This window comes from Leuresthes tenuis, unplaced genomic scaffold (assembly GCF_036924035.1).
Source record: "Leuresthes tenuis unplaced genomic scaffold, fLeuTen1.0.hap1 SCAF_7, whole genome shotgun sequence".
NCBI lineage: Eukaryota > Metazoa > Chordata > Actinopteri > Atheriniformes > Atherinopsidae > Leuresthes > Leuresthes tenuis.
The window spans coordinates 32,882,044-32,909,450 of NW_027325361.1; the positions used below are offsets into that span (position 1 = coordinate 32,882,044).

General features: G+C 40.9%; 1 protein-coding gene across 8 annotated transcripts in view; it reads left to right on the forward strand.

The window, feature by feature from the left end:
- Positions 1-27,407, forward strand: part of szt2 (SZT2 subunit of KICSTOR complex) — a 137,923-nt gene that overhangs the window by 77,001 nt on the left and 33,515 nt on the right. For 6 of the 8 annotated variants that reach the window (XM_072390189.1, XM_072390193.1, XM_072390196.1 and 3 more), the window contains 10 exons: positions 6,436-6,615; positions 8,406-8,591; positions 9,016-9,215; positions 9,429-9,595; positions 10,025-10,122; positions 10,262-10,394; positions 14,163-14,293; positions 15,592-15,639; positions 17,160-17,281; positions 20,176-20,361. In XM_072390189.1, the coding sequence (XP_072246290.1) occupies positions 6,436-6,615; positions 8,406-8,591; positions 9,016-9,215; positions 9,429-9,595; positions 10,025-10,122; positions 10,262-10,394; positions 14,163-14,293; positions 15,592-15,639; positions 17,160-17,281; positions 20,176-20,361 (1,451 nt within the window). The remainder of the gene's footprint in view (positions 1-6,435; positions 6,616-8,405; positions 8,592-9,015; positions 9,216-9,428; positions 9,596-10,024; positions 10,123-10,261; positions 10,395-14,162; positions 14,294-15,591; positions 15,640-17,159; positions 17,282-20,175; positions 20,362-27,407) is intronic. The other 2 variants (XM_072390192.1, XM_072390195.1) reach the window with 2 other exon arrangements.

The following is a 27,407-nucleotide window of genomic DNA, read 5'->3' on the forward strand; positions in this document are numbered from 1 at the left end:
AAATGGAGCAGCTGACTGAGCTTTTCAAATTCCAACTAATAACCGGAAAATTATTCCAAATTTCAGAGGAGTTGAGGAGGAGCTGCCATGGGTATTGAGCAGGAACGAGACCAAATAGCTGGAGGAAGTTTAAACCATTTCTTCCCTAGATCATCATTGTGGATGTGTGATCAAAAATAGACAAGCTTGAACTGCTCACTAGATCACAGCTTTTAAAAAAAATTCAGAACCTGACGGGTTGTGTGTCTGAGAAGGTGGTCAGCAGCACAGGACCACCACAGTGGACTGTACCACCATTGTTTCACTTCACTCTGTACACCTCAGACTCCCAGTACAACTCTAGCATGGAGTCTGGAATAATTGTCTCATCTTGAATTTAAACTAAAGAAACATTGTGGTAGAGAACTACAAATACGTGAGAGTTTATCTGAACACAGAGGCTGTCAGAAAGGACATAGCAGAGTCTGCTTGTTGAGGAAGCTTTGGTGATTCAGTGTTTGTAGAAAGATGTTGAATATCTTCCATAAGTCTGTGGTTAAGAATGCAATCTCCTTTCCAAGCATCTGCATCTGTGACTCAAAGAAACTGAACAAACTGATAGAGATGGTTTGTTCTGTGCTGAGGACTGCTCTGGAGCTGATTGTACAAAGAAGAACGTTGCACAAGTCAGTGAGCATAGTGGACAACACTGCCCACCCTCTACATATCTCAGTGTTGAAACAATTTAATATGTTCAGTAAAGGGCTTCCTCAGCGCCGCTACAACAAAGAACTTCACAAGAGGCAATTCTTGCTAACAATTCCTTTTCTTTTTTTTTTTACAAAGACTAATGATTACTAGCCGATAACAGTTCTTGATCCTTTTGCTGGAAGAAAAGGATTTCCCTCTTTGTGGATTAATAAATGGGTTACATGATGGTGCAGTGGTTAGCACTGACATGTCACAGCGGGAATGCTTTTTGTGTGGAATTTACATTTTCTCCCCGTGGATCTATGGGTTTTCTCCGAGCACTTCAACATCCTCCCACTGAATTTTTGCAATTGACATTAGGAGCGCAATGAGTGAGTGCGAATGTGCATGGTTGTTCAACTTGTTTGTCTCTGTAATTATTATTATCATTATTGTTATTATTATTATCATTATTAACAAAATTCAGAAAATCAGAAATATGGAAGTTAAGGATTTTACTATTATATGGAAAATATTAGGTCATCTTGAATTTGACAGCAGCAGCACACTTTGTAGCACCCCCTTTACTTATAACATCAGTTTGTAAATGTTTGGGAACCGAGGAGACCAGTTGCTGGACCTTTGTTGTCCCATTCCTGTGTGATATAGGATTCTAGCTGCTCCATTCAATTTGCTTCAATTCAGTTTAATTCATATAGTACCAAATCACATCAAAACTTCTCTTCAATTCAATCCCACATCCTGAGGGTACACGAGGCAATGGTGGAAGGAAAAAACTTCCTAAAGAACCAGACTCAGGAAGGGTGGCCATCCGCCTCGACCAGCTGGGGGCTGAGATGACAGGAAAGAGGGGACAACAAGCACCGTAACACCAGGCCAGAGATACCTGCTGAGAGAGAAACACAAGTTAATGACAACAATGATGTCATATGTACATGGAGGGAGGAGAGATGCATCATGGGAGCTCCCCCAGCAATCTGGGCCTATAGTAGCAGAACTATGGGATGTTTCAGGGTCATCTGAGCCATCCCTAACTATAAGCCTTATCAAAAAGGAAAGTTTTAAGCCTGATCTTAAAGGTAGAGAGGGTGTCTGCTTCCTGAAGCCAAACTGGCAGCTGGTTCCACAGAGAGGGGCCTGATAACTGAAGGCTCTGCCTCCCATTCTGCTTTTAGAAACTCTGGGAACCACAAAGAAAACTGCAGTCTGAGAGCAAAGTGCTCTGTTGGGGAAATATCTAACTTTTAAATTCTATTCTGGCTATCACAGGAAGCCAAAAAAAAGACTAGCCAAAATTGGAGAGTTTATTTCTTAACAGTTCAGAATCTAGTTGGTAAAAGGTCTGGACTGCAGGCAGGCCAGTCCAGCACCCAGACTCTTCCACTACAAAACCATGCATGATGTAGTAGATGTTATAGATGCATTGTTGATGTTACAGGAGCATATGCTAATATAAAACCTGTATGTACCTTTGGCCATTAATGGCCTTTCTTTTTAGGCACTGACACACACCCATGCTATCAGAGATACAGGCTTTTGAACTGAGTGCGGACAACAACCTGGATTTCTGTCCTCTTTAATCTGGAGGATGCTATGTCTATGATTTAAAAAATTATTTCAAATTTTGCTTTGTCTGCCCACAGAAGAGTTTTCCACTTGATGGCCCAGTATGATAGTATGCCGATAGCTGCCAAAGACCAAACAAAACTGACCTGTTTGATATGAGGACTTGTTTTGGTTTTGTGTTGCTGCTTTAGCTAAAAGTGGTGGGTCCTACATCCTCTGAATAAAATATTTTGTTTGTCTTCACATCTATCACTATGGTGCAAATTTAGATTTGTGTTTCTTCTTTTTTCCCTTAGACTTCAATTGTTGTGCATTTTTTATTTATTTATTTGTTTTATTTACAGTACCTCTGAAGTACAAAACAACAGCATAAGAGAATACATGTTTTTACACAAGAATTCACCATAGACCAGACAGAAGGCACACATAACTTCACATAAATTCTTGCACTGGTTGCCTATTAGTTTTAGAATTGATTTTAAGATTCTTTTATTGGTTTTTAAATCACTGAATGGCCTGGCCTGACCTATGTCTCAGATACACTACTGAGGTATGAACCAAGCAGGCCCCTCAGATCCTCAACAGCTGGACTCCTAGTCGTGACAAGAACCTCCACAAAAAAATATGGGGAATCCGCCTTTAGCCACTGTGGTCCCCTTCTCTGGAACAGTCTGCCTGTGGATCTGAGGGATTGCACCTCTGTAGATATTTTTTTTAAAAGAAAGCTTAAGACATGTCTTTTTCGCCTAGCTTTTACGTAAGGTGCCCCACCATTCACTGCCTTGCCTTCTTTTCTTTTAATTTCTCACCCTCTGTGTTTATTCTCCTTACAGGTTTTAATGTGGTTTTTATATGTCTTATTTTTAGGGCCTGAGCTGTGAAACAGCGTCATGGGGGACTAAAATCTTTCTCAAACCTTAAAGGGTGTGGCCGTGGCGAAGTGTCAAAGTTTGACGACTGGCCACTGCTCGCAATGAAAAACAAAGAAGCTTATAACTCCCACATACATTATCCAATCTACACAAAAATGCATAGGCTGCACTTGGGCTCCACCCAGAACGCATACATATGCCCAAACTTACACATGCTTATGGCGCCACCTGCTGGTGGTTGGAAACCGTATCATCGTCGCAAGGTCATGAAACTTGCCACACACGTCCACGCTGAAGACCTTGTACGTACGTAAAGAATGTCGTGTGTGGCCACAGCTAAATGGCTCAGTGGTGCCCCCTATGCATTTTCAAAAACCCTGATGATGATGTCTTGATATACATGGGATTCTCACAGCCTGCTTTACACTTGACGGACAGCTGTGCTGTGCCATGCGCGTTGGCCGGCGTCCAACGCCTACCCCTACGTGTGCACCTGCTCGGGCCCGATCATTGCTGCTTGCAGCTTTAATTATTGTTGTAGTTTTTTTTATGTCTGTTGGCTTGGTTTTAATTCGCTGGCTTTTTCTATTGTTGTGTGCTTCTGTTCTCTCCTGCTCTGTGAAGCACTTTGGGCTGCATGTTTTGCATGAAAGGTGCTATATAAATGAATAAAGTTTAAGTTTAAATGCAATGACCTTTTACGCAATGCAATTCTATTTGACAAAAAGTTATGATACTTTGCAAACCACAACATTTCTTAAAATGCAGCCACAACAAAATAGTTGAAAGAACTCAACATTGTTAAAATGCTGGATCATTTCACAGAACAGAACAGAACAAGAACGTTTCATAAAAGGCAACATCAACATTTGACAAAAAGTGATATTTCACAAAATGTAGCTTTCGCAAAACACAAACATCCTGCAAAGTGCACACATTTCATTTGAATAATAAAAAAGCTATTTCACTATTTAAAACAAATTTTACATTTAACAAAATGTAAAATCTACTGGTAGTTATGTTTCACAAAGCATAACTACATTTAACAGGAAGCGATTTTAACACACAGGCAGTTCATTTTTTACATTTTTCACTTAAAGTTAGTAGCATTTTAGATAAAGATGGGGTTCAAGTTTGCATGTGAGGTTAAGAACATGGGGAGGTCATTAGCTCTAGACAAGGGCCAACTACCTACTTTGTGAGGGGTATGCAGACACAAAACTTGTGCTAAAAAACTTGAGCTAACATGAAAGCCTTTGATAGCTTTGCTCTGAACATCCAATCAGTGGACAGAAAACTTCTGACGTCATGTTGGCCAGCTAGCTCATAAAGCTCATGTCTATGAGCTAGCTGACCCAGTAAGACGAATTTGAAATCTAATTGGTTAAAAAAACAGTTCCATTGCTATATAGTTTAATTAAGTTCGGCCAGCACTACTGAATCTGAAGCCCCTGGGCAGATTAGATTAACCCTGGCAACACATAGAGACTGAAATCTGAACAAATATTATAATTTAGGTTGTAGATATAAGTTAGTGCTTCTGATAGTGTTTAGGCCAGCAGAGAAGGCCTTGCAGGCCCTGACGACCTACCACTGGTAAATACTGATCAGTAGAGACGAGACAACAGTAACCTGGCTGTTGTTTTACCAGTAGCTTTAGCTGACCTGAATATTTACAAGCCTCTAAGTCTTCACATAACTTACTCTGTCTTTTAACCACTTAGAAAACTTTTCTTTCATACCTTCAAACTCTTTCTCCTTCTCCCTCCTCTGTTTTCTATTTTGAGCCCCAGAGATTCTCTTCTGTTTCTCCATATTTAGCACCCTGTCATCAGATGACAGCAAGATTCAAATGAAAACGCTGGCGCATACGCTGTAGCCGAGCGCAACTATTTTGTGTGGCGAGGGGGTATCAAAGGAGCGGGGGGGGCACCTAATCAGTAACGTGCCTCTGTTATTGATCATATTATTTACACATGCACAAAAGCTGTTAAATAAAGAAAATGCCTTCTCGAAATGATTTATTTAAAATTTTTTAAAGCGATTGCTTTGGTGCCCCCTCCAGTTCAGTTCACCCACTTTTTGCGCCACTGCCTCGAGAGTAAATGAACAGGTGTGCCATGAAATTTTTGACACTTTTATCATTCCATCAGTTGAAAGTAGGTTTGATTTTGATGAAGTCATTTTTCAGTTTCAAGTTTCCCTTCTGTAAAACTGATCTGTCAGCTGCCAAATGAACAACAAGTTTTTTTATTACTCAGGCCATTCCTAAAGTAAAACTGCTTTTTTTAAAAAAGGTGTCAGAAAACCTAAATTTGTGTTTTCAGATTTAATCAAGACACGACCTCATTTTACAGTTTGAATCACTTATCATTTTGAATCAACTTATTAAGTCACATAATTTGCTGTCGTATGGTTATCACAACTCTTAACATTTTATTTTTAGGTCTTGAAATTGTGATATTCACTTATCACATCATATCTTCGAGGTCTTGATTAAAAGTTTGTGCAGAACTGTGTAAGCTGTGGGTTGCAGTATTGCACATGAAGTGTAGTAGAACGGAAACAACCAAACAAAAGAGTTTTTATATAGGAGAAATTAAATTGAAAACAAATACATCAGTATATACATAAAAATGATCAAATAAATGTGAACAAAATAAAAAGATTTGAATTGTTATTTTAGAATAGAATAGGAAACTACTTTATTCATCCCCCGTGGGGGAATTACAAAAAATGATGGCTTATCATTTGTCTTATTTCTTTATTCTATATATTTGTCTATTTATTTATTTGCTTTCTTATACCTTTATAGATGAATTAATTTTTAAGCAGTCCTATCACTCCATACAAAGGTGTGCTTGGGTATACATATGATGATTTTGTATTTGTGTTTAAGCTAATGCCTGTAAGTGAAATGTTTTCTGATAATGTTGCTGATAACAGTGGACTAGTCTGAACACAAGTCTCAAATACCAAAGTGTGTCCTGATCGATCTCCATACATGGTGTGGTGTGCCAAAGTTGACACACCGAGCAATGTTGTCTCACACACATGGTGATTAAAGGCATGTATACTTATTTTGCAATAAAATAACACTATTATTCAATGTTCAGGCTAACAAAAAAATCTTTGTTTTATCTCAATGAATGGCTCCACGGTTAGGGACTGTGGTTTCACTATGAAGGGGAGCCTGTTATTTTTCATTTGAATGGTTTATACAAACTGAAAACTCAGGGGAAGGGAAGAAGATTTAAGTTGGGAAGGCCCCATAGGCTCTATGATCATATTTTTGTATCTCTTTCAGGTATTGCCTGCATTGCCCTGTCTTATGTGGATGCCCATGGTCGGCCACTTCAGGTTGCAGCTCAGGACTCTTTAACACAGCAGAGATCGGAGAACTGCACCATCCCCCTTCACCCGAACCATTTTGATGAGCTAACAACTGTCCTAAAAGTGGAAACCATCAACATCGGCTCAGGTTCAGGTGTGCACAACATTGATATAGCTGCACTCAGTTTAAGCTGTGTTGTGGCATAACTTATTCCGGTTCTGGTGATGTGCTTTGGGGTAGAGAAATGGTAAAGCTTATGGTTAGATGTTAAGTGTACATTTAATTCAAACTGTAAAACGGCAGAAGAAGAAGCAGTCTGTTTTGAGAAAAACTTTGATGTACATCTCTGACTCTTTCCCATATTGTTAAATGTACCTCATACTTAAACTTAGGTCCTTCAATGTCTGGACCAAGATGTTGCATATCCTATATAAATGTGTGGTGGAGAGTGCGTCCTGCTTTGAAGCCATCTGTTTGGGCATCAGCATCAGAGCCAGAGAATCAAAGAAACTCCACAAACTGATAAAGAAGTGCTGGCTCTATGCTGGGGACAGCTCTGGGACCCCTTGCACTGATTGTGCAAAGAAAAATGCTGCAAAGTTAATGACCATAATGGACTATACTACCCACCCTCTGCAGTACATGGAGTTGAAACAATAGAGTGTGAGAAGTAAGACGCCTCCTCAGCTCTGCTGCAACACAGAACAGGTCATTCCTGTGAGCAGCAATAACTGGGTGCGGAATACAGATTACAGACTTCAGGTGGTCACCACAGCCAGCCAGAATGATTTCTGGAGCTGCAAAGTGAACTGAAGACATGAGTTAAGAGGGCATCGGTTGTGTTATGATGTGAGCATTTTAGAATAAGGTAAGCTGCATAACTGTTATGTAACTCATGCCCACTTTGGGGTAGTATATTCTTGTGGGACTTTAATGTGGTTTTAACCCAGCTAGTTTGGGCATGTAGGGAGATCCCCCCATGTTGTGGCGGTGGTGCGTAACCCTTGTTCTCCATCTGGTCGTGAAGTACTGGACTATTGTCTTTCTTTAAAGTAGAAGTCACAACAGGTTGGTTTTTTTTGTTTTTTTTACTGAGGATTACTTTGGTAATGCTATGAAATGGGTAGCTCCGGAAATGGTGTCAACCATGGTAAATATGATGGTGTTACCTTGAGTGGTTGTCATTCCAGTCACAAAATCAACAGCAATGTGGGACCATGGGTTTGTTGGAACGGGAAGAGGTTGTAACTAGGGATGTGCACGACTAATCGATTAGTTGGAATGCCACACGTAGTCGACTGTTTGAGTGCGCATTATGAGGGATGAAGCTTGCTTACCACGTTTCTACCAGCACAATGGGGACGAACTCACTGAGACGGTCACATAAATGTTGCGCTTCAGGAGCAAAAGACCAGATGGAAAGACAACAAAAAATGACTCATTTTGTTGTAACTAAACGCTTGTGTGACAGCAGGTTAAAAAATGTATAACTCTGTGAAGGTTACAACATGTCAGAAAGTTGCATTCAGGAGCTAAGGATACTTCCAGACAAGTAATGAGTGAAAGACGACAAAGAAAAAACAGGCAACAGGTGAAGGGCCGTTTTATTCCTCTCATTCATTGTTATTATTACTACTGTTGAGACGAATACATTTTTCAGTTGATTTTCAGTTCTTGTGCCCAGAATACGAGCCCTCACTCTTTTTGTGTTGACCCACCTAAGCCTCAGGCCTTGGTTCAGTTTTTTCCTGTTTTAAAATGTAAACGTTGTTCTCATTCGTAGGGAATCAAATTCTTAGGCTATTAATGTTTTCTCTTTACTGTTTATTATCATCCTTATTATTATGATCATTATTCATTTATATATATTTTCTCTTCTATAGCAGTACAAAATCATAGCAGTGAGTATTAAAAACGTATTTTGTCTATTTTCTGTCTAACAGTACCACAGCTGTATGTGCGCTTTGACATCTGGGAACAAGGGAACGTCAGCCCCTTACAACTGAGTGATAAACTTCAGGGAGCATTGCGCCATGCACTCTGTGATGTCATCATGGAGCTACGGGTTCTGCCAAATCCTCTTTGTGTTGGAGTTCCAGCCACCAGATTTCAGAATGAAGAGACTAAAGGTAAGATCATCACGGAATGGTTATTTGTCATTTCACTGTAATGTAAGTACTGTATACTACTTCTTTCAGAGAATTTTTTTCTTCTTTTCACCCCAATTTTCCAAATCTGGGAAGAAATGTTTTTCAGTTTTCCGAAGAATATGATGTATTGGCCCTTAGAGACCGCCAGGTTCAGTACTGGGCTCTATGTGGGCCTGCATCCCACCAGGCAGATTTATGGATTTCCAGTCCATTTTGCCTACTTTAAATAGAGGAGCTAAGATGAAAGCTACCAGTGGTCAGGCCTGAATTATTATTGGTTTTCCCTACTAATAAATAGGCAGTGGTAGATCTTTTCATTTGCTTGATTATGTTAAGTGTTTGGTAATGGCGAATGTCCACAAACTTTCATTTAAGATTGTGTTATTGTGAAAAACGTCTGTAGGACAGCTGATATCTTTGCCAGAGGTGAAAGAAGTGAAGGACAGCCCCAGGCAGCGCAGCGGCTCACGGGTCTGTAAGACCAGCCCTTCTCCGATCACTTTAATCCCAGCTGGAGGTGCCACCCCTGTGACGGGGACCAGCACGCCCGAATCCACCACACCCACCAGCAAAAGCACACGCCGGAGCTTCTGGGACATTCTGGTTAGTTTTTTCAGAAGTTGATAACTTTTATTATATTTTCTGTAGTGTATACATAGTCTATATATTATTTACCGTGAAGCAGCCGACTTACTTTTTCTGTACATTTCCTATACTCGGGTGTTGGTCAGTGATTCCTTCTTAGCTAAATACTAAAGTTTATGCTGCCTATTTGTGGACAGAGCTTATGGTGGTTTTTTTCTCCTTTTTTGCCAGAGTAAACCAGACTCAGGAGAGCTTGGGAGCCCCAAGACGACTGATGACATTGTGCAGGAGAAGGGAGAGGAGGGTCGAGTAGCACGGCGAAGACACAAGACGGAGAATGTCAAACAGCAGTGGAGCCATGAGAAGGCTATAGCTGTTGAGCTGGAGCAGGTCCAGAGGTGGGGTTTTAGTTAAACTGCAGTGAATTCTTACTATTAACCTATAAGACTGCAGTCTATGGCAAGCAGATAGTATAGCTTCTACAGAAGGAGAGGCGAGCGGTTTGAGAAGTGTCATTTCTGTATGAACTGCTGCAAGTACTTTTTCAGGCTCACTGGATCTTCTTCATAAAAATCAACTGAAAATGAATTGTGCGTGTTTTACTGAGGCAGCATTTTGTAAGATGTTGGAACTTACACTACATTGATAGTAAGATTTTGGAGAAAAAAAATCCCATAGAAATTGCATCATGTTTCAAAATCTGATTTGTTTGACTTTATGATATGAAGCTGATCCATGTCCACACGTTTCCTGTTGGAATCGGAACCTGGCAAAGAAACCTGTGAAAGGAACCTCTAATGCAGTGTGGTGATATTGTGTGTGTTCAGGAGGCAGGTGTCTCAGTTAGAGGAGGGAGATGCGGGCACTTTGCATCCTGTCTACCAGGATATCTGCCAGCCGTGGATTATTTTCATGGCTAAACTTGGTAAGTTTCTACCTTATGTCCGCACTGACTCTGAAAACATGTTTCCAAAGGACTGACAAAAACAGGTCTGTTCTAAGAGGCATACCTCTCACTCCCTATCTCTTTTTGGTAACCTCATGACGGGGCTGCCATGGCACAGGCTGCCCCTCCATTCAACAGTGCATGGCTGAAGTTGCATCCCACTTCTTGCTGCCTTCCATCTTGGTGGAGATTGTCAGTTTGGTCAGTTCACTGGCAAGTGATACAACAGTCAAGGCATTTGAAAAGATAAGGTGAGTTTTTGTGCTGGTTATACAATGAAATCATCATTTATCAGTCATCCCTTTTCAGAAATGTCGTGTTGCGTTCTTAAGTGTAAACCTCCTTGTGACAATCAAAACGGTACTGCTAACATGTTACTGTGATATTTATTTTTAATAATCATAGACACCGTCTTAGACACCTTCTATTTAGCTGCATTATTGATGATCACTGCTAGTTTAAGTAAGGGATAATGCCCTCCGAGGTGTCCATTATCAGAAATTAATGGACGACGCGGATGCGTGAACCGTCCGACGCAAAGTCCATTCATTTCTGATAATGGACACCTCGGAGGTCATTATCCCACTTATACCATGGTCACTAATATGGTCACTAAAATAATCAAATAATCATTAATACTTTAATGGGTTTTAGAGTTAAAAGCGTGAGTTACAGCTGAGCGGACTATTTAATCTCCCTATGCAGGTGTTGCCAAGCAACGTGGTCGCAGCAGTTGATCAGTGAAGGGAAGTGAGATGATGGCTTAACGTTACATGATACAAAGTATAATTTCAGGAGGCTAGTGCACTACTTACCGCTTGTGTGTGTCCAGAGGATGATGCAAAATTTTGTTTCAAAGTATCAAAGTCCAAAGATAGTTTCCTAAATAGTTTTTATTACAGGTAATACTATCAACCATTCACTCTGATGATCAAATGTGTAGAAACGAAAGCAAGCAAGTAGCCTAAGTATGCAAGACAGAAAGACAGGAAATGTGTCAGGTTACCAGGGGACTCAGGACACAGATGCAGGGTCGTGTGGGTTGCAAGAGGGTTTTTATTATTTAAAGGCAGCACACAGGGCACAGCACGGCAGGGCGATCTCCCTGCAGCGCAAAAGAAACGGCTATGAAAACCTAAGTGCTCTCCTCAGTAGCTAAGTGGAGGAAGAGCGCAGCTATGAAAGTTACAAACATAAAGCTCTCCAACTGGGAGGAAAACAGAAAAGCTATGAACATTAAACAAAACAAAGACACGCTCTCCTAACGAGGCGGAATAAAACAAAAGACGCACTCTTGACCAAACAGAGGCTCTATAACGATAAACTTAATACTCTCCTTTAACGGAGGCGACTATGAAAAGTTATAACAAAAATCACTCCTGGAAAGCGGAGGAAAAAACAAGGCTGTGAAACTTACTGAATCGAATAAATAAACTAAGGCTATGGGTAAGAAGAAATTACAACACAAGGTAGCGCTGCAGGAGGATCGCTCACTGCAGGCTCGTGGAACTGTGGATCAAGTCAAAGGGCTGGTAATGCAGCTCGAACGGAGACAACATACTGGCACAAGACAAGGGAAACGCAGACTATCTGAACACATGAGGGACCAAGGGGAATAGGTGGAAACACTTTGGGAATCAGGGAAGACAATGAGACGCCTGACACGGGAGTAAGGGCAAGATACCTGAAACGAGAGGGGAAAGTCAGTGCTTTCAAAATAAAACAGGAAATGACGAGACAAGACATGGAACAGAACATAAACCGTGACACAATGGCAGTATGCCAAGGCAACTTAACTATTAATGCACTATTTAAATGAAATGCTATATTTCCATTAATTGTACAATTTGAAAGCAATACTGGCATGTCCATCGATGGACGGAGATTTAAAGTTTGTGGCTCGCTACGACCGCTGCTTGGGACATTGGGAGATGACAAAATGTTGCTCCATTCTCGTCTTTTCTGTACTGACGGAGCCCAGTAAGTCTGCAGGCTGCTCTCACAACGATGCCCTGTCACCCACATAATGAGTTTCCAGCCCAGCGTCAGAGAGACGGCCGGCAGCTGTGCTCCGGAGGCTGTGGTTGGTGTAAACAGACCCACCTGAAAGAAACAATATATATATATATATTCGCTGAACATGCTGATATTTTTTTTCAGCATGTTCCCCAGGTAGTGAATATCCATCCGCTTCCTGGAGTACCACACATCAGATGCCACGGTGATGGAGCTCTTCGGGTGGAGATAAAACGATTTTGCATCTGGTGGACTCTTGGAGATGTACTTTTTAAAACTTTTTACTGGACACAGAGGATCCCCGGGCCTGGCGAACATGAACCCTCCTCTTAGGTTTTCCTTGTGTAGGTCGTTCGGATCTTTATGATTTTTTTTGTCTGAGGATTATGCGCTAGGCTGACGTATTCAACACCATCCTCGTCTCTTTGGATGATGAAAGATGCCATGGTCAGCTCACAGCTCCCCTCAGCTGGATGTCAAACCACACCTTTCTGACGAGGCCGGGGGGCGTATCGGGAGACAGCGCAGATGAACATCTGATTCTCTGAAGATCCGCCTCAGGGATGCGAGGATAGTGGAAGCAGGTGTCTTTCCCACTCTTTCTGTAACGCTCCAGTATCGCCTTAAAAACAGCATTACTGGTCTTGAACACAGTGTCACTAATGATGACGTTACTTAAATGGCGTTGAATAGCGGCTCTCAGACTCCTCAAACTGAAAACACTGTATTCTCCCCCTTCCTTGGTCGACCGGACAGACGCATAAAACAGTCGCAAAATGTCATTGAGAGCAGGGGCAGTGGAGCTTTCAAAGTTGACGTCCATGTCTTTATCAGCCAGGAAGTCTCTTAGTGTTTTAACTGCCCATGTCTTGGTTTTCTTTGTGTTTATCTCATCCTTGTCATCCTATTGTCTTCTCCGTCATTTCGTCGACGTGGACCCCTCCACCGTAGCCTGAGGTGTAGACGCAGGCCGTAAGGGCTGTGATTGGTCTGCTCAGAACGTCATTTCCGGCAGTTGCCTTTTCCGGTCTTAATGGCTGTATACGGTGAAGAAGCTCGTTGACATTCAAAATTATTGAAAGTGCATTTGTTCATCCAGGTTGTAAATTCACACCAGCGTTGTAAATTCACTCGTTCCCAGCCTCGACCAGTCGTACAGACCACCCCCACGAACGTCTTCTCTGTCGCCTGCGCTTCAACATTTACAATTTAAGCATTTGTTGTTCAATACTGATGAGCTCCAACTGCAAATACAGCTGCTGCACCTCGGTTGCCATTGGTTACTGTTGTTAACTGTGACCGGAAGAAAAAGCAAGGATTCGGCTATAACCTGAAACCACACAAACACACAGCCACACCCCCCTACCGGCATGGAGAACTGCAGAGAAACATGTTCCCTCAGCGCAGAACTTCGAATGCTCAATGACGGCGTCACATCGACGTCATTGAACTAAGCATTAGTCCGAACAGGTTTTCAGCATAAGCCTGTCACACACACAGACCGATTAGAGGCAGCTTGGAGTTTTAAAGATACTAAATCAGTTATAAATGAGCTGCTTTTTGTCTGATCTCTAGGAACAGGACCAGCAACTGTAACGGTTTGGATTCCATTTACATTGTGACGTTTAACTGGATTCTGGTGAGCCTGTGTGAACTGTAGACACACAGGCTCTGATTTCTGGGTTTTTGTTACTTTATCTTTCTCTGCTCTTTCAATCCAACATAAAGAAGTACTAAACTTAAGTCAACATGAAGGATGAGGTAGATTAACTCAGCTGGGCTATCTGTAGGATGCGCTGTCTAAAGGAAACAAGAACTCCTTTAAAAGCTGGTCATAAAAGAGTGAAAGTGAAAAAAAATCCAGCAAAAGATCAGATTGTTTTCCAGGATTTGTTCATACACATGTTGATTTACTGTCCGAGATATGACCGACCATTCTGCTGTTAGTACTGTTTTACATATACCTCGGAAATTATTCTCTCTGTCTCTTAAACCTTTTCTAGCCGCCCTCCCTCTGGAGATGAATTTGTACCATTCCCACTTGTCCAGAACCTCAGCCAGCCTGCAGATGCTACAAGAAGCTTCATTCTCATTGGCCGCAATTTCCATCAATGGCACTGTAGCACAGAGCAAGGTAACCGCTTGACCCAGCCAGTCACAACTGTTGCCTAAATGCTCAGTAATCAGGATTATCACCTGATGTCAGTGACATTTTCCTTGCAGTACTCTGTCATTGCTGTTAACTTCCTTTTTTTGTTTGCATGATAGATGACAAAATGTTACATTATAAATTCAGAGACCAAATCTTCAGGTGTTTCACAATAGCTATAGTCAAAGGCTACTGCAAATTCATTTAAACTTTTTCATATTATTTTGAGTGACTGACAGATCATCAAAATCCTTTTTTTTTTTTTACCTCCATTTCAATTCTTAGCATCATCACAATTTTGGAATTAAAGGGTGGATTTGCGTCAGATGTCATCTACCAAATTGACCCAACAGAGCAGAGAAGTGAAATTGATCAACTCTTGCACTGTAAAACGGTGTTACAGAAAACAACCAGCTGCTGGAATTATAGATGATAAATTAACTGCAGCTCTGGTGAAACTGCAAATTGCATCAGTATATCATAATCTGGCAAGAATGTGATTAGCATTTAGATGGACGGGTCTGCTACTGTAAGGGCTTTCTCAGAGGTGATGGAGATGCTGCCATCTGTGATGTCCCTGGAAATATATTCTGAGGGCTTTTTGAAGTTAAAGACAAAACTTCTGGAATTTAAAAAGAAAAAAAATAATTTGAGTTTAACAGCTTCCAAATGAATAAAATCAGTTTTTTTGTTTTTCTTGCCTAATCCACTGGATTCCTCTGGCACACTGAATGTTGCCTACTGTACCTCACTGCTCAACTATTCAAAATATTCTATGGTAATGGTGATGTGTTATCTCTTCTCAAGTCATAACTGTTCAAAATTAAACTGAGCCTTTGGATTTGAATGTGATATTGACAGTGAATAAAGCAAAATAGAATTATTGTAAAAGCAATTCATTAAAGTTACAATTCAATGCAGTCGAAATTCAAGCGGAAGACAAAAGAGGACATAATTGTGACCAAAAGCTATGCAGTGAAGCTGATACAGATGAATGCTTATGAAGTTAGTTGTCTTCTTTAAAGTTCTCTCTGCAGCATGTTGCTAACACCTGTTTCAACCTCATGTAGAGTTTATGTAAAAAGAACCAAGCTTGAGGTTTTTATGTTAGATCTTTCAACATGCTCTCCTTGCCGCTACTCTTTTATGCTGTTTCTCTGTCCATGCAAGCCATCTAACATATTTGTGTCATTTTGCAAGCATTTGCTTACATCAGTTTGTATCAAGCTGTGTTTCACTGTCCATGCTGCCTTGCTGTTTGTGCCACCTCTGTTTGCCTACAGAAGACAGTTCAGATGAGGAAAACACGCCAGTGCTAAATAGGTTCACACGTAAGTTTGCCTCTCAGCTTAACAACACTGATGGGATGTTTTTAATTGCTATTTTTATACAAAACTAGTTCTTAATATTGTCTTAGATTCTCTTTAATAAATGCATGTATTAACAAACAAACCAGTTCTGGAAGTGAAAAACTGGGAAGCAGTTTTCTAATGCGAGACACATTAGATCACGTTCCCTTTTTACTTTTGGCATAAAACAATAATGTTCGGCATATTTTTGGGAGTAAAGGTGTGAGGGGTAAAAAAGAGGTCAAGTGAAAAAAGGTTTGGGGAATTTTAGTGAGGTGTTTGTGGGAAAACCAACAGCACAGTGTAAGACATTGTCTTTACAATTAATGGGCACACTTTTGAGAGAAAGTGAAATATTAAAATAAAAGATATAAAAGCATTTCCACATAGAGCTCTGCCAAGACACCAAATCCTTCATAGGCTAAACAACAATAAGCATATAAAACACAGAAAAATGTATCCAACACCTACAATAAAATAAAAGTAACTTCAAAACTAAATTAAAACACATTTTATTTTATTATTATTTGGACAATCATTATTGCAATTTATGTATATATTGTGCAATAATAAACTTTCCTAAATCTTCTTTAAACTTGAATTCTATGTGACCAGTCTTTGGTAATGATATCAGGCTTTCATTTTCTGTTTTCTAAAGTGCCTTAGAATAAATCTTTAGCTCTTTTTATCTCGCATCATCAACACATTCTTTTTCGAGTAAAATAACCAAACCCCAAAAACCTTTACAGATACTTTGATTAAGTTGGCCTCACAGCTCTAGAAGACCTACTGAGCAGCAGTAAAAGTCAAAATGAAAAGGAATTGTGTCAAAAATGCTGATCTCAAAGTAATGGTCCAATGCTGTCTGATAAAAGCTGTTTTTACATGTGAACACTGGACTTCTGCTGTTTGCACATGTGCTTCACAGTGGGAGACTGTCTGCTGGAGACACGCTCTCACAGCTGGAAAGGGGGTACAGGGGGGAGCACAGCAAAGGCAGGATATGTTGCAGAAATTGCACTGTGAAAATCACTGTTTTCTTTACATGTTGAAATTTGTTGTTGCGTTGACATTTATAATGCATGTATCTTCACAAATACAAAATAGTGAGGAGCGACTGCAAAGCAACATACAAGAGGAAAATGCAGCAGCAACACTCACAAGAACACACACTCGCAAGCAAACAGTTAATGCTCTGGATGACTTGATGCTTCGATTGTCTCACTTGTTGGGCCTTTTAGGGGGTTGTGTTTGGGAACAAGGGGGGGAGGTCTCCACAAGAAATCCCCAACAAATACAGCAGACATTTGCATTCACCCATGTCACCACAGAACGTTTCAGAACTCCAGTGCATGTGTAAAAACAGCTCTCCAGTTTGGAAGTTAACAGGAAACTGGATAACTCAACAGTCGGTAGAGTGCCTTCTTAAAATGATGTGCCACAGTGTGACATCTTTTTTCTATTCATATTGCTTTTACTGAGTTTCTCTTTACTCTGTACAGCTCATAAGGGCTTCCAGCGCTTTGAGGCTCTGGAACAGAGTGATTGGATCAGCCCTTGCCAGGCAGGGATAGGACTGGCTCCCCGCCAGAGGTTCCTCTTCATCAGCATCCTGGACAAAAAGGTGATGTTGCTCATTGAAGTTTTTGTGAATATCCCTCAAGCTAACCTTGCTAATATAGTTAACAAATCAAAATGTCCATTTAGTATTGATGTAAGGAACATGTTTTAGACTCAAACTTTAGGTAATGTAGAGGGTGATTTCTGCTCATTTTTACTCTTAATTGTCTGCAGTTCAACAACCTCTAGTTGTGCACTTATCTGACTTATTGTTAATCAGAGGTCCGAACAAATTACTCAACCAGCCAAACTGTTCAATGTAGCAACGTGACAGTCATCATGAATACCGCAAGGGTTAATTCTGCAGGCTCTAAGTTTAGTTACACCAGGAGCCCCTTTTCTTCTGCTGTTTGCTTTTACACACTTTTACACAGTTTGAGTTTGGGTAACTTACTCAACAAAAAAACTAAACAATTTTGAAATAGATAGCACTTACAACATCTTTTTTCATTCAAATGAAGAGGTCCTTTTCTACTTTACAATAGGACAGAATAGAAAAATACTTTACTCATCCCCCAGAGGGGGGGATTCAGATTCATCTATTTACAGTATTTACAATAATTGTATATTGGAACAACAACAATAATGATAATATGATGATGATAATAAATTAATACATAAATAAATAAATGTGAGAAGTACAGAGAAGAACCTCTCAGTCCTGCAGCCTCTCACTGCAGCTGCTCCTTTGTCCTGCCAGGATGCTGTGGAGAGGATGTTCATTATTATCCAAAACAGAATATAATTTCCTCCTCATCCGTTGCTCCACCACAGCACTGAGAGGATCTAGCCTTCTGCCTACAACAGAACCAGCCTTTTTGACCAGTTTGTCCAGGCGCTTACAGATTTGCCTGTAGTGCAACTCCCCCAGCAGACAACAGCATAGAACAGTGCACTCTCAATGATAGTGTACCAAGTTGTACCTGAAGTCTGATGTGCACAGGGTGAAAAGAAAAGGAGCCAAAACAGTACCCTGCGGAGCCCCAGTACTGTATTCCAGTGTTCCAGAAACACATCTCCCCATCCTGACATACTGTGGTCTGGCAGTCAAATAGTCTATAATCCACGATGTCAGGGAGGGGGCCACACCCATACCTAGAAGCTTATCTTTCATTATGTGAGGCTGTATGGTGTTGAAGGCACTGGAGAAGTCAAAGAACATGATTCTCACATATGAACCCGGCACATCCAGATAAGCATATGCCCGATGCAGCATGTACAGAGTCACGACTTCCACTTCTGTGTGTTTCTGGTAGTATACTGGAGGGGGTCAAGATTCTCAGCAACCTGCAATCTCATGCGGCGAACAAGGAGTCTCTCCAAGGTCTTCATGATATGAGATGTCAAAGCCACCGGTCTGTAGTCATTCAGCTCCACCGGTTTCCCTAATTTGGGCACCGGTATGAGACAAGAAGTTTTTCACAGATCCGGGACTTTTTCCATCTGAAGGCTCATATTGAAGAGCCTATGAAGAGGGACTGCTAGTTGACCAGCACAGTCCCTCAGAAGCCTTGGACAGACTCTATCTGGGCCTGCAGCCTCCCTGACTGAAGTCTTCTGAGCTCAGCTCCAACCTTCTCCACAGTTAGACACAGAGGTTGTAGCAGAGGGATGGCAACAGGAGTGATGTGTCTATCAATCATAGAGATGGGGGTGGGGGTACAGCTGGACAGAGGAGCAGAGGAGGGCTAGTAGTGGGAGTAGGCACAGATGTGGAGGTGTAGCTGGGCTCAGGAGGCCTGGAGGTGGTAGCTGCCACAGATGTGGAGGTGTAGCTGGGCTCAGGAGGCCTGGAGGTGGTAGCTGCCACAGATGTGGAGGTGCAAGGTTTTTTTATGTGAAGTACTGATTATTCTGTATAAAATGGTGTTTATGTCATCACAATTTTCTGTGATTTCACTTGTTGGGAAACGTAAATGGATGATATTGTTATTTAATTGCTGATATTCGGAGCTCATTACAGTTTAAAGTCATGTTCACATAGACAGGTTTCTTATGTGCAAACATTACTGACTCAATCATAAAGGTTTACTTGTTCAGAGTTTATATATAGACCTTTTGGAAACTATAACGTGACAATAATTCTGAATGATCTTATCTGATGTGTTGGCATTGGTTGTGTTTCTGCTCTTCTTATTTGAAAGGCAGCAGCATGGTAGTAACATGAATTTCACTGGGCTCCATATTCAATAAGATTCACTCCTACTCAAGAAGACGCCTCAAACTACTCAATGTCAGGAGTGTTGGGATCTCAGTTTCTCAGCATATATGACTGAAGATTCCTTAATTGTCACTAATGCAAAGAATAGTGAACTTTTAAAGCAGTCCATGATGATGGATTTAGTGATATAAATGATGCAGTCTGAGCTAACAATGTAATCAGTTCCAGCCGCTGTCTCAGATGAATCTGTCATATTTCTAAGTGAGTAATTGCATTGTCTGATATACATTATTGAGAATGTCATTGAGTGTTTTTAAAAAAAGGAGAAAAAGAATCTGTGTGCACATGAATCCTCAAGGGAAGAGACTCATGACATGGAATCAGGTTTTGCAATTGTAGAGCCAGAGTGAGCCGTATAGAGAATATTTTTTGACTGGCAGGACCTCAGTCCACTCTTTTATCGGCCCGCCCCATTGTTGTGTGCCCATCTCTGTGATGCCGTAGCACAGAAACCTGTCTATTGTTTGATACTGTAATTGTGCACAAAAGAATGGAACTATCATAGTTATCCTCCTTTAAGTGCTTTCACATGAACTCTTTGTGAATTATTACGTGTATTATTGCCACTGTGTGTTAACGTAAAATCAAACACTAAAAAATCAACCTAATCTCTATTGTAAGTGCTAGGATCCGATTATCAGACATTTTACAATCATTTATCATACACAATTTCTTAGGTGATCCTTTACAGCTATAACTGGTCTGTGGACCTGGGTGCCTCTCTGAATCGTGAGCTGGTGCGCCTTGTTAAGTGGCAGAATGCAAGGGCTCATGTTGTCCACTGCCTGTTCAACCAGAAGATGGGCCTCTTCCATCACTACTGCTTCTCTGATGCACCCATTCACGAAATGGACTCCAAACAAGTAAGAGACCGACACAGTTGCTAAAGTGGTGTGTTGTCATGTTGTGTACCTGATATTTTCTTTTTCTATTTCTATTTCTATTTAAATTCCTATTTTCTTCCATTTTCCAAAGAAGATGCAAGTTCTCATGAATTGCACCTTCACAACCCTCTGGGGTTGTATCCATTAGCACACACATAGCATGTTCTCAACTTTTGTTGTGCTCAAAGTGCTACATAGCCTACAAACTGATTTTCTCACACTTCTCACATGTAGCCGTCCTACTACATGCCCACTGGACCCCGTCCCTACTAATCTTCTCCAATCCATTACTCCTACTGTAACTGCAGCAGTCACGCATGTGATTAATGCTTCACTGACATCAGGCACATTTCCTACCACATTCAAGCAAGCTCAGGTTACACCGCTGCTCAAGAAACCTTCCCTTCCTCCAACTCATGTGGAGAATTATCGGCCGGTCTCTCTCCTCCCCTTTCTGTCTAAAATCATTGAAAGGGCGGTCTTTAAGCAGGTCACCAATTTCCTCTCACATAACAACCTCCTTGACCCAAACCAATCTGGGTTTAAAAGTGGACACTCCACCGAAACGGCTCTGTTAGCTGTGACAGAAGCCTTAAAAGAAGCCAGAGCGACAGCTAAGTCCTCTGTACTTATCCTGCTCGACTTATCAGCTGCATTTGACACTGTCAACCACAGTATCCTTTTGTCCATACTCTCTAGCATGGGCATCACAGGGAGAGCACACTCCTGGTTTGAATCATACCTCACTGGTCGGTCTTTCAAAGTATCCTGGCTTGGTCACACTTCTGCAGCGCACCACCTTGCCACAGGGGTCCCCCAAGGCTCAGTACTGGGACCTCTTCTCTTTGCCATATACACTAACTCACTGGGACAGATCATCCGATCACATGGCTTCTCATACCAATGTTATGCTGACGATACCCAGCTCTATCTGTCATTCCCACCTGATGCACAAATCTCAGACTGTCTCTCTGACATATCAACATGGATAAAAGCCCATCACCTCCAACTTAACCTCCCAAAAACTGCTTGTCTTTCCAGCCAAACCAACTATACAACACAGCATCTGCATCCAAACCGAATCCCTATCTCTTGCTCCATCAAAGGTTGCTAGAAACTTGGGTGTCATGATTGATGACCAACTAACTTTCAAAGATCACGTTACCTCGGTTGCTCATTCGTGCTGCTTTGCATTACTAAACATAAGAAAGATCAGACCATACCTAACCCAACATGCCACCCAACTCCTGGGGCAGGCCATGGTCATCTCCCACCTTGACTACTGCAATGCTCTCCTAACTGGTCTCCCAGCCTGTGCTGTGAAACCTCTGCAGATGGTCCAGAACGCAGCGGCGCGTCTGGTCTTCGATCAGCCTAAAAGAGCACACGTCACCCCTCTGTTCATTGAACTCCACTGGCTACCCTTAACCGCCCGCATCAAATTCAAGTCACTGATGTTAGCCTACAAAATGCTTAATGGAATGGCTCCCATCTACGTGAATGCTCTTGCAAAGGCTTATGTCACAACTCGGTCCCTCCGTTCGTCCCAGGATTGTCGTCTAGCAGCTCCTACACCACGCCTAAGACAATCCAAACTCTTTTCATGTGTCGTCCCACGATGGTGGAATGACCTACCGAGCGCTACCAGAACAGGGTCGCTCCCGCCTGTCTTCAACTTTTTATATCATGTAGTAAAGCGCTTTGAGTGGTCAGTTAGACTAGAAAAGCGCTATACAAGTATAAGTCCATTTACCATATATAGCTGTTATATCTTCATTTGTAAGTCGCTTTGGATAAAAGCGTCTGCTAAATACATAAACATAAACATTTTATTCACTTTGTTATTAAGACGACAACATGCTGGTAACTATCAAACCGTCATTAACAGTCTAAGGAGCCGATTTGCTATTAGTTATTTTTGGATAGAAAAATGGTTGTTGGTACATACTAACTAGTTACAGTGATAATTAAGTGCTTAACAAGCTTGGACAAAGTGATTTTTGTGTCTAGCTGTCTGCATATGTACAAGCTAAATTCCCCAAAAATTGAGACTACATGAAATATAAAAAGAAAAAGATGATGCATCTTATACAACTACATGACTTTTCAGTAGAAGAGTCCGGGTGCTGGACTGGCTTGCCTGCAGTCCAGACCTTTTTCCAATTCAACACTTGGTGCATTATGACATGCAAAACATGACAAAGAAGAACCATGAACCAAGAACCCATTACTATTGAGTGAAGGCAGAAGGCTGAATCGGAGCAGCATAAAATTTGAAGCAGAGAGAACATCAGGGCACAGTTTGACCCTCCTGCCTATGGGTGTGGTCACTTTGGGTCATCTGTGTCCTGAGCTGCTCCTCAAACGTGCCTTAAAGTTCTTCTCAACACCAACCAAACACACCAACAGTGCTCAGTAAATGCATTTATCCATTGATAACAAAAGCATAGTAAACTAATATTAAGCGCCATAAATTCAGCATGTACAAATTTATTTAGTGTTCAAGCTGACCATGGAGACATTCCCCTGTTGGTTTTGGTGGTCGGTAAATCAGGAAGAACAGCACGGTAGACGGGTAAAGGTATCTGGTTGGTGCCAGGTCTCTGTGATTCACACAAAATCCATGTTTATTATTATTAATAATTAGAGTATTATAATTATATGATAATAATTATAGATTATAATTATGATTATAAATATTATTATTATTATAAGTATTATGTATTATAATTAGAGTCTCCATGCATGCTTCTCAGGGCTTGATTGGCAGGCTTGTCTTCAACTTCAGCTTATCAGAGGAGAGTGCATAAATTAGGCATTAATGGAAAGGCATTAATTGCAGCAAAAAACAAAAATGGAATTAATTTACTTGGACCAAGAAATGTTAAGTCAAGTCAAATTTATTTGTATAACACATTTCATTTACAAAATAATTCAAAGTGCTTTACATAAAATAAAAGCAGTGCAGCGGGGAGCGGAAGAAGCATTAAAAATACATAAAAGTATATAAAGAGAAAGAAAAAAAATAATTAAAATGAAATCAAAATGATTAAAAACAAGCAACAGTCTAGATGAGTTAAAAGATACCGTGCAGATTTCATGCATAGACACATGAGAAAAGAAATGTTTTTAACCTGGATTTAAAAATGGCTACAGTTGGTGACAGTTTAATCTCCTCTGGCAGTTTGTTCCACTTGTTTGCAGCATAACAGCTAAATGCTGCTTCTCCATGTTTAGTCTGGACTCTGGACTGGACCAGCTGACCTGAGTCCTTGGATCTAAGAGCTCTGCTGGATTTATATTCTCTGAACATGTCACAGATGGATTTGGGGCCTAAACTGTTCTGGGATTTGTAAACTATCAGAAGGCTTTTATCTATCTGTGACTGACTGGAAGCCAGTGTAAAGATTTTAAAACTGCTGTGACGTGTTCAGATCTCTTAGTCCTGGTTAAAACTCTAGCAGCAGCGGTCTGGATGAGCTGCAGATGTTTAATGCTCTTTTTGGGAAGTCCAGTTAAAAGACCATTACAGTAATCGAGTCTACTGGAGATTAATGCATGGATGAGTTTCTCCTGGTCTTTTTGGGAGAGAAAACCTTTAATTCTGTTAATGTTACTGAGTTAATAAAAAGCTGCCTTGGTGACGGCTTTGACGTGGCTGCTGAAAGTCAGCTCTGAGTCTATAAACACTCCAAGGTTACAAACTTGGTCAGTGATTGTAAGGGTCCGAGTCTCAAGATATTTACCAATGCTGACCCTCTTCTGTTTGCTACCAAACAGAATGATCTCAGTTTTGTCTTCATTTAATTGTAGAAAATTCTCTCTCATCCAGGAGTTTATTTCCTCCAGACACTGACACAGTTTGTCTGCTGGGCTGCAGTCATCTGGTGACAGAGACACATAAAGTTGTGTATTGTCTGCATAACTGTGATAATTGATGTTAAAGTTCTGTAATATCTGACCCAAAGGTAGCATATACAAGTTAAACAGAAGAGGTCCAAGAATTGACCCCTGGGGGACTCCACAAGTCATGGCCACTCACTCAGATTCATAGCTGCCAATTGTAACAAAATAACTCAAACCTTGTAAGTAGAACCTGAACCAGTTAAGGACCGCTCCAGAAAGTCCAACCCAGTTTTCCAGCTTGTGCAACGGGATTCTGTGATCTACAGTATCAAACGCAGCGCTGAGATCCAACAGAACCTGGACTGAAACATAACCAGAATCAGTATTCAACCTAATGTTGTTTAACACTTTGACCAGAGCTGTTTCAGTGCTGTGATGACGTCGGAAGCCTGATTGAAAGTCGAGACTTCCACTTTCATTCAGAAAGTCATTGAGCTGGTTAAATACAACTTTCTCAATAATCTTGGATATAAAAGAGAGGTTAGAGAAAGGTCTGTAGTTGTTCATCACAGAGGCATCTGGAGTTCTCTTCTTTAGGAGTGGCTTAATGGCAGCTGTCTTTAGTGACTTGGGAAAAATGCCTGATGCCAGTGAGCTGTTAACTATTTCTAGGAGATCACTTTCTACTGAGGTAAAAACAGTTTTTAAAAAGTCAGATGATATTATGTCCAGAGTGCAAGTTGTTGATTTCAGATGCTGAACTGTTTCCTCCAGGATTTTTACATCAACAATATTAAATTGTGACATAATGACATAATGTTATGTCTTGGTTTTAGACACAGATTAGTTTTCTTGTTGGTTTGTGTGGCGTGAACGTTTTGTCTAATTATTTTGATTTTTTTGGCTAAAAATGTTGGCAAATTCATTGCATTTCTCAGTGGAGAGGAGGTCTGGGTTTAACCGTTTAGGAGGATTTGTGAGTTTTTCAACCATAGTAAACAGAGTTGGAGAATTGTTGGCATTCTTATTAATCAGTTCAGATAAATGCAGCTCTCTGGGCTTGCACAGCTCATTGTTACAACTACACAGGCTTGGTTTTTACGGCTCATAGTGAATCTGAAGCTTTGTTTTCCTCCACTTACGTTCAGCTTTCCTGCATTCTCTTTTCAGGTTTTTGACTGTAGTGGTGTTTCTCCATGGTGTTTTCTGTTTGCTCAAGGTGCTCTTGATTCTTATCGGTGCAACAGCTTTCAAGTTGAAATGATCCAGCAGTCTGTCAACTGACTGTGCGCTCACTGTTGGTGACATAGCTATGGCCTCCCTGAACTGAGCACTTGTTTTCTCGTTAATGTACCTCTTCTTAACTGAGAAGCTGGTTGTTTGAATATTCTGAATGATCAATAAATCAAATAAAATGTAGAAATGGTCAGACAAGGCCAAATCAATAACCAGAACAGATGAAATATTAACACCTTTAGAAATGACCAGGTCCAGAGTGTGACCTCGAAGGTGGGTCGGTTCTGTTACATGTTGCCACAAACCAAACATGTCCAGCACAGAAGAAAATTCTTTGGCATTACCATCCGTCATATTATCTATGTTAATGTTAAAATCCCCGGTCAAGATAAAATGGTTGAAATGAGACACTAATTCAGAAAATTCATCAATACAACTTGCACAGTATCCTGGAGATCTGTAAATGATTAAGAACAGAATTTTAGATATTCTGTTCTGATACTTTAGATTGATGATGCATCACCTTTTTCTTTTTATATTTCATATAGTCTCAATTTTTGGGGAATTTAGCTTGTACATATGCGGACAGCTAGACACAAAAATCACTTTGTCCAATATATTTAAGATATTCAAAAGAAGTGAAATCACCAAATGAGATCTCTTTACACTGTAATACATCTTTAAATAAGACAGCTTCTCCCCCACCTTCCTCCCATTTTGGCATTTATCCATGAAACTAAAATTAGGGGGTGCTGTTTCATTAAGAACAGTGGCACTTGTGCGTTCTGTTAACCATGTTTCTGTCAGGAAAAGAAAATCTAAATTGTGTGAAATGATGAAGTCATTAACTAACAGTGACTTATTGGACAGAGATCTAATATTTGTCATTTAGGGTGGGGTGTTGCGTGGCGTGGTGAAGGGAGGACCCAGATGCAGACATTTAAATGAAAACTTGATTTATTCCAAAGAAACTAACAACAAGCGCAACAATGCCAGAATACAAAGAACCTAAACTGTGACGATGAAAAAAACTCTTAGCAACACCTCAATATCTGCCGCGTCCATTCTGGCCAGATCCTTCTGTCACGTTGGGGATGGGTGGTGTGCGGTGAGATGAAGAAGGGAGGACCCGGATGCAGATATTTCCAACAAAAAACTTGATTTATTTCAAAAGTAAAACAACACGAAGCGCAGCTGAGCCGGAATTTTAAAAAAAACCTAACTATGACAAAAAAAAAAAAAAAACTTGGCAAAACAAAACCTGACTGTAGACTGTGAAAAAACCTGAGAACAAACCTGACATAGACATGGAGTGCTCTAGCACTAAACATAAAAAAAACCTGGAAGCTAAATACTGAGGGGAGGTAATTGTTGAGTGAGTGCAGCTGAGACAAAACACAGGTGATGTGGGTGAAGCTGATGACCAGGGCAAGAGTGACTGACGGAAAAAACATGGCAAAACTAAAGACTAAACAGAAACCTAAAACATGACAAACTTGAAGACATGACAATATTAAGTAGAGCGAGCTTTGTGGAGTTTACACTGGTCGCTGTTGTATTCTGAGTTGTACGTGGTACCGTTAACAGATTAGATAGATTCACCCAGCAAGTTGACTGTTTTCAGTTCCTTCTTTTACTAACTAATACAGGAATCCTACTGGGTCCCAGCTTGTTCTCAGAACAGCTGTCAGTAGTAAGACTACTATAACAGGGACCCTGAACGCATCATGGCATGCAATCTTTGTTTTGAACTCTGCTGCTGTTCCTTGAACATCCTGCACATCCCCCTGTGCCCTGCTCTGCCAGGACGGATGATGTAAGAGGAGGGGGTGCCCATCCTTTCCTGGTAGATGGTGGTCGCTGGAGTCCTGACTGATCCTAGATGTCTAGGGGTGGGGGGTTGTTTGGGTTTGCCATCCCAACAGCATGACATAAGTGTGCAC